Source organism: Protomyctophum bolini (assembly GCF_963924005.1).
Source record: "Protomyctophum bolini genome assembly, chromosome: 21".
Taxonomy (NCBI): domain Eukaryota; kingdom Metazoa; phylum Chordata; class Actinopteri; order Myctophiformes; family Myctophidae; genus Protomyctophum; species Protomyctophum bolini.
The window spans coordinates 34,624,381-34,640,622 of NC_137882.1; the positions used below are offsets into that span (position 1 = coordinate 34,624,381).

At 41.9% G+C, this 16,242-nt stretch overlaps 1 protein-coding gene across 1 annotated transcript in view; it reads left to right on the forward strand.

Annotated features, from left to right (window-relative positions):
- LOC308336506 (extracellular calcium-sensing receptor-like) overlaps positions 1–14,448 on the forward strand; it is a gene marked incomplete at both ends in the record, with an annotated part of 33,175 nt that extends 18,727 nt beyond the window's left edge. The window contains 3 exons of the mRNA XM_080793872.1: positions 13,010–13,237; positions 13,326–13,449; positions 13,538–14,448. Of these exons, the coding sequence (XP_080649998.1) occupies positions 13,010–13,237; positions 13,326–13,449; positions 13,538–14,448 (1,263 nt within the window). The remainder of the gene's footprint in view (positions 1–13,009; positions 13,238–13,325; positions 13,450–13,537) is intronic.
- Between the last annotated feature and the right edge of the window lie 1,794 nt (positions 14,449–16,242).

A 16,242-nucleotide genomic window follows, 5' to 3' on the forward strand; every position in this document is an offset into this window, starting at 1 on the left:
CCGTATATTTGGATTTTCTAGAGGTGATTGTCGTAATCGTATCATTTCTCTTTCTACATTCTTATCTACTTTGATCTTTTTAGGACTAAAATCAAGTATAGATCTCTTATCCTTTTCACTCGACTGAATGCTACATAGGCTTGTCCCGGGTTAAAACGTGAGCCCTTCATAGATACGACAATCTCTTGTATAGTTAAACCTTGAACCTTATGAATAGTTAATCCCCAAGCTAATGTCAACGGGAATTGAAACCTATTTGTTGATCCTGTTCTTCTGCCTCCATGGAAAATTATAGCTTCATGTCTGTATATTGGAACTGCTTCTGGGTAATTTTTATATTTACTATTAGACTTCGCATTAAGACCAACATCTTTGTCTTGGAATTTAACAAGTATTACTGTAACATAGGTGTCGTTTTTCTCAAAGTCAATATACTCAACAAGTCCTCTGATACCGTTGACTAATCCATCAGATACCATTACATTAGTAGTCAACATCACTTGTGCACCAATTGCTATACTGAGTGTTGTTGGTAAACCTCCTGTTTGTGATAGTTAACTTTTTGTGCAATCCAGATCAAATAACCGTGTGTCTTTATTAGGGCCGGGACTAATTGCGATTAATTACGATTAATTAACTACAGAACAATTAATGCATTAAAAAAATTAACGCATTTTAATCGCACTATTTCTTTCACCGCGGAACGTTGTCACTGGACAGTTTTCAGACGGACCTGCGCTCAAAGTGTTCGTGTCCTCTTCAGATAATAACACCACCAGACACCGCAGACAGTTCACCAGACTGGGGGAAGCCGCTGAGATCACTTTGCTTGTCCCCGTGGATTGGAAATAGGATTTAAAAGGCTATCCGATGGTAGCGTGGATTACAGCACAGTTGTGTGCAATTATTCAATAATGAATTATTACCCCTATTACTACAAAAACAATGTTTTATTGCTTAAACTTATGTATTCACTATTCATTGATTCACTAGTATACCAAAATCCAGTTGAAAAAAAATGCTTTCTCACTGTTCTCGGGTCAAATAATGATATGCGATTAAAATGCGATTAATCTAGATTAATTAATCGCAAAGCCTCTGATTAATTAGATTAATTTTTTTAATCGAGTCCCAGCTCTAGTCTTTATCTTTTCTACTATCTTCTGCCTTTATATGAAAAATAGTAATAGTAAATAGTAAGTGATGACGTAAGAGATATGGTCATCTGTGTAGTCTGGTCCCAGCAGACCAGGCACAGATTTACAAATTACAAATCACATTACAACTACATACAGAGTATGTAGTTGTAATTTGATTAGCAGTATACCGTGGTTACTTGGTTCCAAAAAGTGAAGCCAAGTTTTTTTCAACCGTAAGTCTGTGCCTGGTTTGCTGGGACCAGTTACAACATTACGTCATCGTTGAGAACTGGGACCAGAGTACATGGTGTGTGTATATGTATGACTAGCTCTCAGTGATGACGTAAGAGATATGGTCATCTGTGTAGTCTGTTCCCAGCAGACCAGGCACAGATTTACAAATTACAAATCACATTACAACTACATACAGAGTATGTAGTTGTAATTTGATTAGCAGTATACTGTGGTTACTTGGTTCCAAAAAGTGAAGCCAAGTTTTTTTCAACCGTAAGTCTGTGCCTGGTTTGCTGGGACCAGTTACAACATTACGTCATCCTTGAGAGAGTACATGGTGTGTATATGACGTAATGTTGTAACTTGTAACTTGTAACTTGTAACATTACGTCATATACACACCATGTACTCTCTCAAGGATGACGTAATGTTGTAACTGGTCCCAGCAAACCAGGCACAGACTTACGGTTGAAGAAAACTTGGCTTCACTTCGAAGAGACCAAGCGAAATGATTACTTGCGCGCTCTGCTTGCGCAAGTAATTATAGATGTAATCGTCCAAGACACCAGACCTTTGTGTATAGCGCAAGGGAGAGGCTTCAAAGCGATGCTGAAATTTTTTGAACCGGAATACATAGCCCCGTGCCACAAAACTCTGTGGGCTAATATCAACCGAGAGAGTGACTCCGTGCGAGCCAGCATTAAAGAGGAGATGAAAGGCAGGAGTGTGTCGCTGACAACGGACCTGTGGACGTCCTCAACCATGGAGCCCTACATCACGGTAACGGCCCATTACATTACAAATGAGTGGACCATGACAGCCAGAGTCCTGACTACCTCCCTCATGACAGAGCGACACACAGCTACCAACATCTCTGCTCGCCTGTCTGCAATAATCAAAGAGTGGGACATACAGGCGTTTTGTACGGTGCACGATAATGCCTCAAACATGAACCTGGCCTTGGAGATGTGTGAGCTGTCGCCAACAGACCTCGGATGTGCAGGGCACACTCTACAGTTGGCAATAAAAGCTGGATTAGTCCTACCTGAAATCGCCAAGTCCGTGGAGCTGGCGAAACGTGTCGTGAGTCATTTTCGCCATTCATCGACGGCAACTTGCGGTCTGAAGGCAAAACAGCATGACCTCGGAGTTAAAAACGTTCACTCTGACTTCCGGTATGGCGACGAACAGGACGGTCGCATAAAGTTGAGAGCTCCCACAGCCAACTTATTTATACCACGCTAGATACTTGTAAAGTAGAAAACAAAAACCACAGTCAACGAGAAATGCACACGAGAAGGGGAAACAAAAAAAGAGACGAGAAAAGTGAAGAAACACACCAAGAAGAAGTCACAAGAGAAGACACGCTAGCATCCGAAGCTAACGACATCAGCATGGCTTCCCTCCAGGCTAGTTTGGACGCTATCAACAGCCAGCTCGGCGCCCTACGACAGGAGGTGAAAACGGACTTGAGAACTTTCAAAGAAGAAATCGCGACACAGATGGATAATAAGCTGATTGAATTCAACAGGGATCTCACACAAAAATTCACCAAGATCGACACGGAGATGAAGGAGCAGCACGCTAAGATGGACGGCGCCCTGCTGCGCACCGAAGAGATTGAGCAGTGGAGCACTGAAGTAAACCATACTTTGCAACAAATGTTGGAAGAACGTCAAATGATGATTGACAAGCTAGATGATGCTGAATCGCGCTCCAGAAGATGTAATTTGCGTTTATACAATCTGCCAGAGGACGCTGAATCAGAGAGTGAATCGATGGTAAAGTTTATCAACGATTGGCTGAGAAGAGAAATAGTGGATACTGAACTGTCTATACAACGAGCCCACCGAGCACTAGCTCCGAAGAGGAACCCGGACCAGCCGCCGAGATCAATAGTGATTAACTTTCAGCAATTTGCTGTAAAAGAGACAGTGCTATCAACGGCTTGGGGGAAGAAGACGGTGATGTACGGGCAGAACAGAATCTACTTCGACCACGATTTCACGGACAGAGTACTACAACAGAGAAAAGCCTACGCCGAAATCAAGAGGGTCCTGAATGCGGAAAGTCCGAAAATCAAGTTCAACACACCCTACAACAAGATGCGGATCCACTGGACCACTGGGAAAGTGGTGTACCACAGCGCAGAAGAAGCAGCCAAGGATATGAGGAAAAGAGGACTGATGACCGGCGGAGAAGGAGAGGGGACAGGCGACGGCAACAGAAACAACATGAGAGAAGGCGGAAAAGAACCCACGCTCATCGAAAGCTTGCAAAATGCCAGACTGGCCAGCTGGACACAAGTCGACCGGAATGCGGCATGGAGGAGAAGGGCGAGAGGACGGCTGCAAACATACAGTCACGCTAAGTAACTGAGAGAAGGAACCTATAAAGCCGTGAGTTAAATCATTGAAAAAAAAAGGACTGAAACCTAACGTGTGATATTTGCATTCTCGTGTGTGTGTGTGTGTGTGTGTGTGTGTGTGTGTGTGTGTGTGTGTGCGTACGTGCGTGTATGTGGGGAGGGAGGAGGGTTGGTGTAGTTCGCTAATCTTTTTAAGTAAACAACTGAAGTTTAATTCTAACATTATGGTGAGCTATACATGCAGCCCATGTGTGCATGCGCACATGCGCGCGCATGTGTGTGTGTGCACGGGGTGAGGAGGGGGGTTGATGTGATTCACTTGTCTCACAAAGGAGAACATTAGGAACGAGAACTGAAGCTTCAATCTAACATATTAAAGTGGATTATATATACGGACCTCGGTGTGTGTGTGTGTGTGTGTGTGTATGTATGTGTGGGGAGGGAGGGATAGGGTGACTGACTGTGGGGAAAGCATGTTTTTTTTTCTTTTTCTTTTTCTGACAACATTTATCTACATGTGCTATGTGTGTTCCCCAGTCGTCCATCTACTTTGTGGATGGAGGACTGGGGAATAATTAATTAATGTAAATAAGATCAAAGGGACACTGACTTGTACATGTGTGGATAGATGGAGGGATGAGAACATGTTTGATACAATGGGAAGCAAATAAGCATATTATTAGATCCTTCAACGTTCATTTTATTTTTCTACCAATAAGGAATATAGAACAATTTAAGTTGGTTCAAAGGGAAGTGATGCAACTTTAACTCTAGTATGAGTAAACCTTTAGGGGTAAACTTTAATACTGGATGGGGGCCCCTCCTTAACGCAGGGATTTCCCCCACAAAACCACAGGAGGGTCAACAAAAAGGAGAGGAGGTTGACAACTCTTTTTGGAAGTCTGCATTCGTATATGTATCTATGTTTTTGTTTTTGTATATAGTTAAAAGGGTTTACAGTTTTATTTTGATCTTTGCATATGAATGCACCAAGAACCTAAGAGGGAACCGTCATAATTATTTTTTCGGATACTCTATAACCAAATATGACCACGAAACAGGAGATTAAACTTATGTCTTTGAATGTCAACGGTCTGGGAAACCCGGTCAAAAGAGCTAAAGTTATGACCAAGCTTAAAAAAGAAAAAGCACAAATAAGCTTTCTTCAGGAAACCCACTTATCCAAATCAGAACATGAAAAATTGAAGAAATTTGGCTATAAGCATACATATTATAGTTCACACACCAATACCCGTAAAAGAGGAGTGGCAATCCTGATCTCTAATCAAATCAAGTTTGAATGCCAAAAAGAAATAAAGGACAAAGAAGGCAGATATATTATTGTTAAGGGAACAATTCAGGAGACAAAAGTGACGTTGGTTAATATTTATGCTCCACCCGAGAGCGATAAACAATTCTTTAAAACATTATTTGACATCATAACTTTGGAATCAGAAGGAATTTGCTGGTGTGCGGGAGACCTAAATGTTGTGATTGACTATGACTTAGACACCACTAGCCTGAACAGGAATAAAAAGCCCATTTCAAAACTAGTCAAAAACACATGGGAAGAAATGGGTTTTGTTGATGTTTGGCGAGACTTCCACCCGCTCCAAAGGGACTATAGCCATTACTCCCAGACCCACTCTGTCTATAGCAGGTTAGATTATTTCTATACGCAAAAAGAAAATAGAGAATTGATCCAGGGGTGTAATATTGGAATAGCAGATGTGTCTGATCATAGTGCCGTTTATATGAAGGTCTGTTTATCTGACAGAAAAAGGAATACAATATGGAGGTTAAACGCTGGACTGTTAAATAATAACCAGGTGGTAGAACAAATCAGAACCGACATTGAGAACTACTTAACTGATAACAACAATGGTGAAACTACTCCAGCAATACTATGGGATGCCCTAAAGGCAGTTATCAGGGGGAAATTAATTGCAATCTCGAGCAGAATGAAAAAGGAAAAACTGGCTAATTATAAGCAACTATTATCTGACCTTAAAACACTGGAACAAAAACATAAGATAAGAGCAGACAGACAAATATTCACACAAATGACTGAGGTAAGAAAACAAATCAATAATATTCTCCAACAGGAGGTGGAAATGAAAGCAAGGTACTTTAAACAGAGCTACTATGAGGCTGGCCCTAGGGCAGCAAGGCTATTGGCTAGACGCCTAAGGAAACAGCAAGCCGATATAACAGTTCACAAACTGATGGACCCCAAAACAAATCAAATAAAATACAAACAAGGAGAAATAGAAAGTATCTTCCAGAAATACTATAAAGAACTGTATACCCAAACACCCACCTCCTCTGAAGAGGAAACCAGAACATTTCTTGATAAATTGGACTTGCCTAGTATTGGTGAATTAGAAAATAAAAGGATAACAAAAACTATAACCATTGATGAAATCACCACAGCAATAGGAAGATCAAAGGCTAGCAAGACTCCTGGAAGTGATGGGTTCCCATCAGAATGGTACAAGAAATTTGCAAGTGAATTAATACCTTTATTGCACAACACTTTTAACTGGGTTAAAAAGAATGGCTCTACCCCCCCCTCCTGGAAGGAAGCGGTAATTACAGTTTTACCAAAGCCTGGGAAAGACAAAACACTTTGTCAGAACTTCAGACCAATTTCACTACTAAATGTCGACTACAAACTATATACCTCAATCCTATCAGAGAGAATTCAATCTTTTATTGCAGATATGATAGACGAGGACCAATGTGGCTTTATTCCCGGAAGAAAAACGCAGGATAATATTAGGAGAACTTTACACATTATGCACAAAATAAAGAATAATAACACTCCCGCAGCAATGGTTAGTCTGGATGCCGCCCAAGCATTCGATAAAGTTTCCCACAGGTTCTTATTCCTAACACTGGAAAGATTTGGGTTTGATGAAAAGGCAATTCAGTGTATTAAAACGCTTTATATTAATCCAACAGCTAGAATAAAGGTAAATGGTTCTCTGACAGATAGATTTGAAATAGAACAAGGTTGTAGACAAGGATGTAATTTAAGCCCCTCCCTCTTCGCATTTTTTATAGAGCCACTGGCCCAGATGATAAGAGACAACGAAAATATAGCGGGAATAGAAATGAATGGTGAAAGACATGTTGTGAGCCTTTTTGCAGATGATGTATTGGTCCACTTAAAAAATCCATTGGAATCATTTGAACACCTACTGCAAACATTAGATCGGTTTAGTCTATACTCAGGCTATACATTAAACAAGTCTAAAACTCAAATTCTCATGCTCAATTGTAGGCCGAATCAAAAACTAAAGGAAATAAATATAAATTGGGAGGCAAAATCAATTAGGTACTTAGGCATAAATATAACCAAAGACCTATCCAAACTATATGCAAGTAACTACCAAGAAATTGATGATAACATAAAAAAAGATATAGAGAGATGGGCCACATATCCAATGGGGTTTAGTGATAGGATACAAGCGATTAAAATGAACGTTCTGCCACGCCTGTTATATTTATTCCAGTCATTACCTATCCCTATACCACCGGCCCAATTCACGAAATGGGATAAACTTATATCAAGGTTTATATGGGATGGAAAAAGACCTAGAATAAGATATAGTACTCTACAATTACCAAAGAATAAAGGGGGAATGGCACTTCCAAACTTAAAGGAGTACTTCCATGCAGCACAACTGGGACCACTCCTTAACTGGTGCAGTCTACCGTATATAGCTAAGTGGAAGGACATCGAGGTAAAAGGGTTTACAATCCCGATTCATACAAATATAGGAGAACGAGGGATCCAAACGAGCGTGAAGAGTGAATTAGACTTGGACCCAATAACATCTTTTACTTTAACTACGTGGTACTCAATAGTGAAACAATTGAAGGTTGGAAAGGAATTGGGTATGTTAAAATGGATCTCATATGATAAGAAGTTTGAACCAGGAAGGTCCGATTCAAGGTTTAAGCAATGGAGGGATTTGGGTGTGACAGCCATATGCCTATTAACTAAAAATGGAAAAATGAAAAGCTTCGAAGAAATAAAAAATGCATACGACCTGACTAATCAGGACTTCTTCCGATATTTACAGATGAGAGACTATTATAACAGAAACATTAAAAGACCGGCGGAAGAAATACACCCCATAATACGAATCATTGAACGGGCGTATGGTAGAGTCACACCCAAAGCCATATCTGTGTTGTACTCGTGTTTGATGGATTCCAAAAAGTTTTCCACAATATATGTAAAAAATAAATGGGAAAAGGAGTTGGGTGAGGACATTCCAGAAAAGATGTGGGACGATATGTGGGAAAAACACCAGACAACAACCCAATCAAAGGAGTGGAGGGAATTTGTATGGAAAAACCAAATACGGTATTTTATAACACCCCAAATTAAGAGCAAACAGCTTAAGAGCCAACAGCCATGCTGGAGAGAGTGTAACCACATGAACCCTGACCATACACATGTTTTCTGGAATTGTGCAAAGATACAACCTTTCTGGTTGATAATCCACACAGCTATTTGTGAGGTAATAGGATACGACATCCCCTGTTCTTGCCTTGTATTGTACTTGGGTCTTATTGAGGAATCTATCCATCCGAGAGACCAATATCTGGTCAAAATCCTTCTAGCTGCAGGAAAGAAAGCAATCACAAAAAATTGGCTCAAGACTGACATACCAGGCTATAAACAATGGCGAGCAATCGTGGACAATATAGAAGACATGGAAAAGTTGACATTCAAGATAAGAATAAGAGTAGACCTCTATGAAAAAAGATGGGAAAAATGGTCGTTATATAAATATACAAGAGGTGAAACATAATAGGATGATGGAAAAGAAGAGTTAAAAATATTCCCAAAGTAAGGTTCTAATTGTATTTAATTGTATTTAATTTATTTTGTAAATTTAATTTATGCAATTTGTTTGTTTTGTTTCTTATTTTATGTCTATTTTATTTGTTTTTGTTGTTTTTGATTTCTATGTCCATGTGGAAGTTTGTCTTTGTACTATGTTGTTGTTATTTCTATTTGTTTGATCATAATGTCTGTAAAACCCTAAATAAAAACAAAGTTAAAAAAAAAAACAGCATGACCTCAAAATGCCCAAAAAAAATAAACTCCAAAATGACTGTGCGGTTCGGTGGAACTCCACTTTCATGATGCTTGAACGCTTACACGTCCTGGCAGATGAGTCTGTGACAAAGCCAAGTTTAGCCAAGGCCCTCGCGATGCGAGCATCACATTGGGAGCTGATAGAGCAACTCATTCCTGTGTTATCTCCCCTGGCAAAGGCTACCAAACTGATGTGTGGCGAGTTGCATGTTGGCCTGTCCTTCCTCTATCCCGTGATTTTCAACACCGTCAACCAAACCCTCTGTGTCAAGGAAGAGGACCTGGGTGCGATCCGCCACTTCAAAACCACTGTTAAAAAACAACTGGTAACTCGCTTCAAACTCGAGTCCGATGGCCTGGCAGAGTCAATTCCCATCATTGCCTGTCAGCTAGATCCCCGCTTCCACCATCTGCAGTTCCTCCCAGACAGCAAGAGAGATGACGCCCGCGACCACCTGCATCAGCTGCTGCGAGACGAGGAGGCCGCCGCCGAGCTGCCGCCTGTTGCCGCAGGTAATGTTATAATGCCTTAAAGGCTTAAAGTGCAGTCTAATAAGTCTATTAATAATTCTGTTCAGTAGAATTACTTATTTTGTCACAATAGCCCATGCTGTTAATATAACAGTCGGCTCTACTATGTATAATTAAAAACAACAGTGTTTCCAATTAGAATTAATGACTTCAACTTTGTTCTACCAATAGGCGGACTGTTAAAATGGTTAAATGGTTACTGCGTGCATAAAAGCTATCAATGTTATTGTTAATTTATTATAGGCCTACAAAAATAATTTGTTTATTTCTATATTTATTTCGTTATTTTTTAAACTATAATAATAATTATCTTGGTGACTATGGAAATGTAGGCCCAATCCTAAATACAATTTGGCTGCAATTATTCTTGCATGTTATGTAAAAGTAAACTAATCGGCGTTATTCATTTTCATTGCAGGTGAAAATGATGATGATGACGACGAGAGGAATATCCAAGCTGAAGATGGGGATGATGGTGCTGTTCCGCGCCCGGTGATAAAAAGGTCCAGACTGGAAAGTGACTTTAAGGAACTTTTCGGTCCACATTTTGAAAGCGGGAAGGATGAGCGTTGCGGTCGCTCCACTCCAGCCGAGGAGATACAGGATTACTTCGCGACTCGTCACATTCCCACAATGAATAACCCTCTTAAGTGGTGGTCCCGAAACCAGGAGCAATTCCCGCGATTAGCCAAACTCGCTCAACGTTAGCTTCCAGCTTCCCCACTGTGCTGCTACCTTGCCGTGGTGGGGAGGCTTGCGTACCTCCGTGACTCTGAAGGCTATACCGGAGGGGGTTCATACCCTCAGCAGGTTCAACCATGCCTGGCAGGTTTTAGAGTAGAGGTCAGACAAAAAGCAGCACCCGGTCCTCCAGGTTGGTGGTTGGGCGTGGGGCCAACAACCCCACCCCGTAAAACACTTTCCGTTACAGAAACGACGACAAGGATACAAGAGAATTCGGCACTGGGAGAGAGAAGTTCTTCAGCTCGAGGACGTATGACGTTAGGTGGTGAAAGCCAGGAGCCCCTGGAAGCCGCAGGACCGACCACCCTTCTCTCAACCAGGAAAAGCATCACCATAGGAACATGGAATGTAAGAACAATGTACCAAGCAGGGAAGACCTTTCAGATAGCGCAAGAGATGAAAAACTACAACCTGGCACTACTGGGAATCAGCGAGGCAAGATGGACGCAATCAGGACAGAAAAGATTGATGAGCGGAGAGATGCTACTTTACTCAGGCCATGAGGAGGACGGTGCCCCACAAACAGAAGGGGTAGCCTTCATGCTATCAAGACCCGCACAGAGAGCACTAATAGACTGGGAGGCCCATGGACCAAGGATCATCACAGCATTGTTCAGAACAACAAATGATAAGATAAAGATGAATGTCATCCAATGTTATGCACCAACGAACAACAGCGAAGAAGGAGAAAAAGAGGAGTTCTACGATAGACTCCAGAACATCGTGGACACTTTTCCAGAGAAAGATACCACCATCCTCATGGGAGACTTTAATGCAAAAATAGGAGAAGTAAACATCGGCTACGAAGAAGTGATGGGGACACATGGACTTGGAGAAATGAGTGAAAACGGAGAGAAGTTCATGGATCTCTGCGCACTGAACAAGCTCGTTATCGGAGGCAGCATCTTCCCCCATAAAAGGATTCACAAAGCAACATGGGTATCACCAGACCACATAACAGAGAACCAAATAGACCACATCTGCATAAGCAAAAAGTTCAGAAGAACATTACAGGACGTGAGAGTTAACAGGGGAGCGGATGTAGCATCAGACCATCATTTGTTAACTGCTAGGCTGAAGCTGAAACTAAAGAAGAACAAGACGGAGACAACAAACCGACAGAAATTCAACATGAGCCTATTGAGGGACGCAGAAAAACAAGAAGAGTACAGACTGAAACTTTCAAACAAATTTGAAGTTCTCCAGGACATACTCGAGGATGAGATCAGCATTGACAGTCAGTGGCAACATATCAAAGAGACACTAACATCCACATGCCAAGAAGTGGTCGGATACAGGAAATTCCAACAAAAGGAGTGGATTTCTACAGAAACCCAACACAGGATTCAAAGAAGGAAGGAGAAGAAAGCAGCAGTGTCAAAAAGCCGCACAAGAGCATCGAAAGCAAAGGCACAAAAATGGTGAAGAAGAGCATAAAGGCAGACAAGCGGAAATTCATCGACAACTTAGCCGAAGAAGCAGAGGAAGCAGCAAGAAATATGAAACAGCTATATGACACCACCAGAAAGATGTCGGGCAAATACAGCAGACCACAAAGACCGGTTAGGGATAAAGATGGAAACAGCATTAAAACAAAGGACGGCCAACTACAGAGATGGGCAGAACACTTCGAGGAACTGCTAAATAGACCCCCACCAGCAAACCCCCCAGATATCCTACCAGCACAGACCGACCTCCCCATCAGCTGCGACATACCCAGCAGAGAGGAGATCAGGAAAGCTGTACAACATCTTAAGAGCGGAGACAGCAGGGCCAGATAACATCCCGGCAGAAGCCCTAAAGGTGGATGTTGATACCACCGTGAGCCTGCTGCATCCACTCTTCAAAAGAATCTGGGAAGAAGAAGAAATACCAGCAGACTGGAAAGAGGGCCTTATTACCAAGCTCCCAAAGAAAGGAGACCTGGGAAACTGCAACAACTATAGAGGGATCACCCTACTTTCTGTGCCAGGGAAAGTGCTATATAAAGTTATCCTGGAGAGAATGAAGGAGGCAGTCGACCAGCAACTAAGAGACGAGCAAGCAGGTTTCAGAAAGAATCGGTCATGTGTCGACCAGATTGCGACTCTTCGCATTATCATAGAGCAGTCATTAGAATGGAATTCCCCACTCTATGTCAACTTTGTCGACTACGAAAAGGCATTTGACAGTGTAGATAGAGAGACCACCTGGAAGTTACTGAGACACCACGGAGTGCCCACTAAGATAGTGAACATCATTAAAAACAGTTATTCTGGAATGACCTGTAGAGTAATGAGTACATGTAGAGTACATGTAGAGTTCATTCACCAAAATCCATACACGAGGAGAACACAAGGAGTAACAATGGTGAGACAACACAGGCAACAAAAGCAACAGAGGAAACCAAGAGACAAAACGTAGTACAAAAAAGTGCAAAGGAAACTCCAACTGGAACTAAGACACAAGGAAAACAATATAACAAAATCATAGGAAAATAGTAAGGTAAAGCACTAACTAAATACAGAATGTGTTACGGAGCGTGCTGCAGGCCTTGAGAGGTGATGCCTCTCAAGTATAGGGGGCAGGTGGTATAATTACATGTTCTTCTGAATGTGGTATTTTAAATAGTCTTCCTCACTCCTAATGCTCAACAAATGTGGGTGACATTATGAATATGGTTTTGTTGAAAGGCAATGCATAATGTAAAGGGTAGAGCACATGTTTTAGTAATGAGGCTGGTGGCGGAAGATAGCAACTCAGCAACAGGAACACCCCTTGCACAATGCTTAAATCCCCAAATAGTGTGTAGCGTGACTTGGGCACATAATAGGACCATTAAGTATGTTTTTAACGTCTCTTTCTCTTCATGATTCTGCTCATCACCATTTCTAGCTTCTCTATTACCTGGAGAAGGTCAACTTCACCACATCTAGTGGTGATCGTGTATACTTTGATGAGAATGGTGATGCTTTACCAATCTTTGATGTATTGAACTGGGCGTGGCTCCCTGACGGAAGCACAAATATTCACAACGTAGGTGTGGTCAAGATGACAGCCTCCGGAGATGAAGAACTCACCCTCGATGAAGACAGAATCTTCTGGAACTTTCAACCCGCAAAAGTAATTTCAGCTATCTAAAATGTTGAATTGAGCTCATGATGTGAATGAAATTTATATTTAAACTGATTATTTTTACTTTCCTCTGCAGCCTCCTCGGTCGGTGTGCAGTGAGAGCTGTTCTCCTGGAACCCGTGTGGCCAGAAGGAAAGGAGAACCTGTCTGCTGCTACGACTGCATTGCTTGTTCTGAGGGAGAGTTCAGCAATGAGACAGGTAGGGTTACATAATGTAGCTACAGTATATGTACAGAAGGTTATAAGAAGATACGTGTCTGTCCCTTTAATCTTGTACTATTTGTTAGACTCTACAGAGTGCACCGTGTGTCCAGAGGACTTCTGGTCCAGTCCCCGGCGTGACCACTGTGTCCCTAAGAGCATTGAGTTCCTGTCCTACCATGAGGCCCTGGGGATCTCCTTAACAACCATGTCATTGCTAGGAACATTTGTTTGTGCTATTGTCCTGGGGATCTTTGTTTATCATAAAGAGACGCCAATGGTCCGCGCCAACAACTCAGAACTCAGCTTCCACCTCTTGATTTCACTCAAACTATGTTTCTTGTGCTCACTCTTGTTCATTGGTCGTCCCAGACTCTGGACTTGTCAGCTGAGGCATGCAATATTTGGGATCAGCTTTGTGCTGTGTGTCTCCTGCATCCTGGTAAAGACTATGGTGGTGCTGGCTGTGTTCAAGGCCTCCAAGCCTGGTGGTGCAGACATCATTAAGTGGTTTGGTCCTATGCAGCAGAGAGGAACAGTTCTGATTCTTACTTCAATCCAGGCAATAATCTGCACAGCCTGGATTGTGTCTGCCTCACCAACTCCTCATAAAAACACACAATACTATTCTGAAAAGATAGTCTATGAGTGTAATGTTGGATCAACAGTTGGTTTTGCGGTGTTACTAGGTTATATTGGCTTACTAGCACTCCTCAGTTTCCTCCTAGCATTCATGGTAAGGAATCTTCCAGACAACTTCAATGAAGCCAAGTTAATTACTTTCAGCATGTTGATCTTCTGTGCCGTGTGGATAGCGTTCATACCAGCATATATCAGCTCTCCAGGCAAATATGCAGATGTAGTGGAGGTGTTTGCTATTTTAGCATCTAGTTTGGGCATTTTGGTGGCTCTGTTTGGACCAAAGTGTTATCTAATCATTTTGAAACCTGAGAGAAACACTAAGAAGTCCATCATGGGTCATGCCACCAAGATGTAGAAGCAGACATTTTTAACCAATTAATTGCTCGTGACGGAACGTTCCGCCAGTTGGAATCCAACCGGCAACTGCTATTGGCCTAACGTTCCGTCTGATAAGCTTAATTATTGATACCAAACCAGATCGCTGATTTCTTCTTTTTTGCTTGGCCTTTCCTTCTTTAGTGATCCTATACCGGATCGCGCATCCTCGCTGCCGTTCACCTCCCTTTATACAGGCTGACTAAAAAGCTAACTCGAAATCTACGGAGCTATCCACACTGCGCAAAAAGCATGGATAACAGATGATATTACAATACGTGTATTGGATATATATATTATATATATATATATTGCTGATAACCTTGTTATTAATGGTCTGTTTTCTACCATATTAAACTACATCTAGTCATACTTCCACTGAGCCAACCATAGACAACAGTCATACTTCAGCTGAGCCAACCATAGCCAACAGTCATACTTCCACTGAGCCAATCATAGCCAATAGTCGGACTTCCACTGAGCCAACCATAGCCAACAGTCGGACTTCCACTGAGCCAACCATAGCCAACAGTCATACTTCCACTGATCCAACCATAGCCAACAGTCATACTTCCCCTGGTGTCGAACACTGGCACCGTCAACTCAGCATATGCGTAGCGCGGCTTGAGTGTGGCAAGTCGTGCGATTGCCACATATTTCGGCAGGTGACCAATTTCACCATAACACTGTGTGACCGAGTGTGAGTGAGCGAGTGGCTGAGATTTTTAGTATTGGTATTCAGGAGCAAGCTGAGAGGGACACGGTGTAGGAGACAGTGTAGGAGACAGTGTATGAGAGAGTGTAGGAGACAGTGTAGGAGACAGTGTAGGACACAGTGTAGGAGACAGTGTAGGACACAGTGTAGGAGACAGTGTAGGACACAGTGTAGGAGACAGTGTCAGACACAGTGTAGGACACAGTGTATGGAGACAGTGTCAGACACAGTGTAGGAGACAGTGTAGGACACAGTGTAGGACACAGTGTAGGAGACATTGTATGAGAGAGTGTACTGGGACACAGTGTATGACACAGTTTAGGAGGCAGTGTAGGAGACAGTGTAGGACACAGTGTAGGAGACAGTGTCGGACACTTTGTAGGACACAGTGTAGGAGACAGTGTCGGACACAGTGTAGGAGAGCGTAGGCACAGTGTAGGCACTCACGCACGCACCCACATTTTTATTCATTTCCTACTGTACTGAGGTTGTACACATATCAGCCTCACATCACATCAACTGTTGATAGTCGGTACATGTGTTGTTATGGCCATAGATCTGGTCATTGATTTACATATTTAATACCAATCATACATTATGCACTGACTTTTTTCAACATGGAAACAATTTATGATTATGCAAAAATTATTGTGATTATCTTAAATAATTGCGATTAGGCAATTATTTAATTCATAAATGTGAAGATTGAACATTGGTCATAGGTGATTTTTGTTGAACTCTTTCATTAATTTAATTTGTGCTTTGTAATGACATTGACATGACTCACATGCTGATGCCGTTTGGCTATAATGACTTAATAAATCATAGTGTATAGAACAAGTACTTGTCTTGCTTTTTATTGTGTTTATATTCTATAACTTAGCCATTGAGTTCTTACATATGTGTACCCAGATAGTGTCGGCTATTTTATACAAGCTGTAATCCTTGTTGATAATCATGATGTTTTTCTACTCTGTCTGTGTTCATAGGAGGGCTGTGGGCAGTTCAGAAACCCGTCCACCAGTGACATCATCGATGGGGAATCCAAGCTAATAGAAA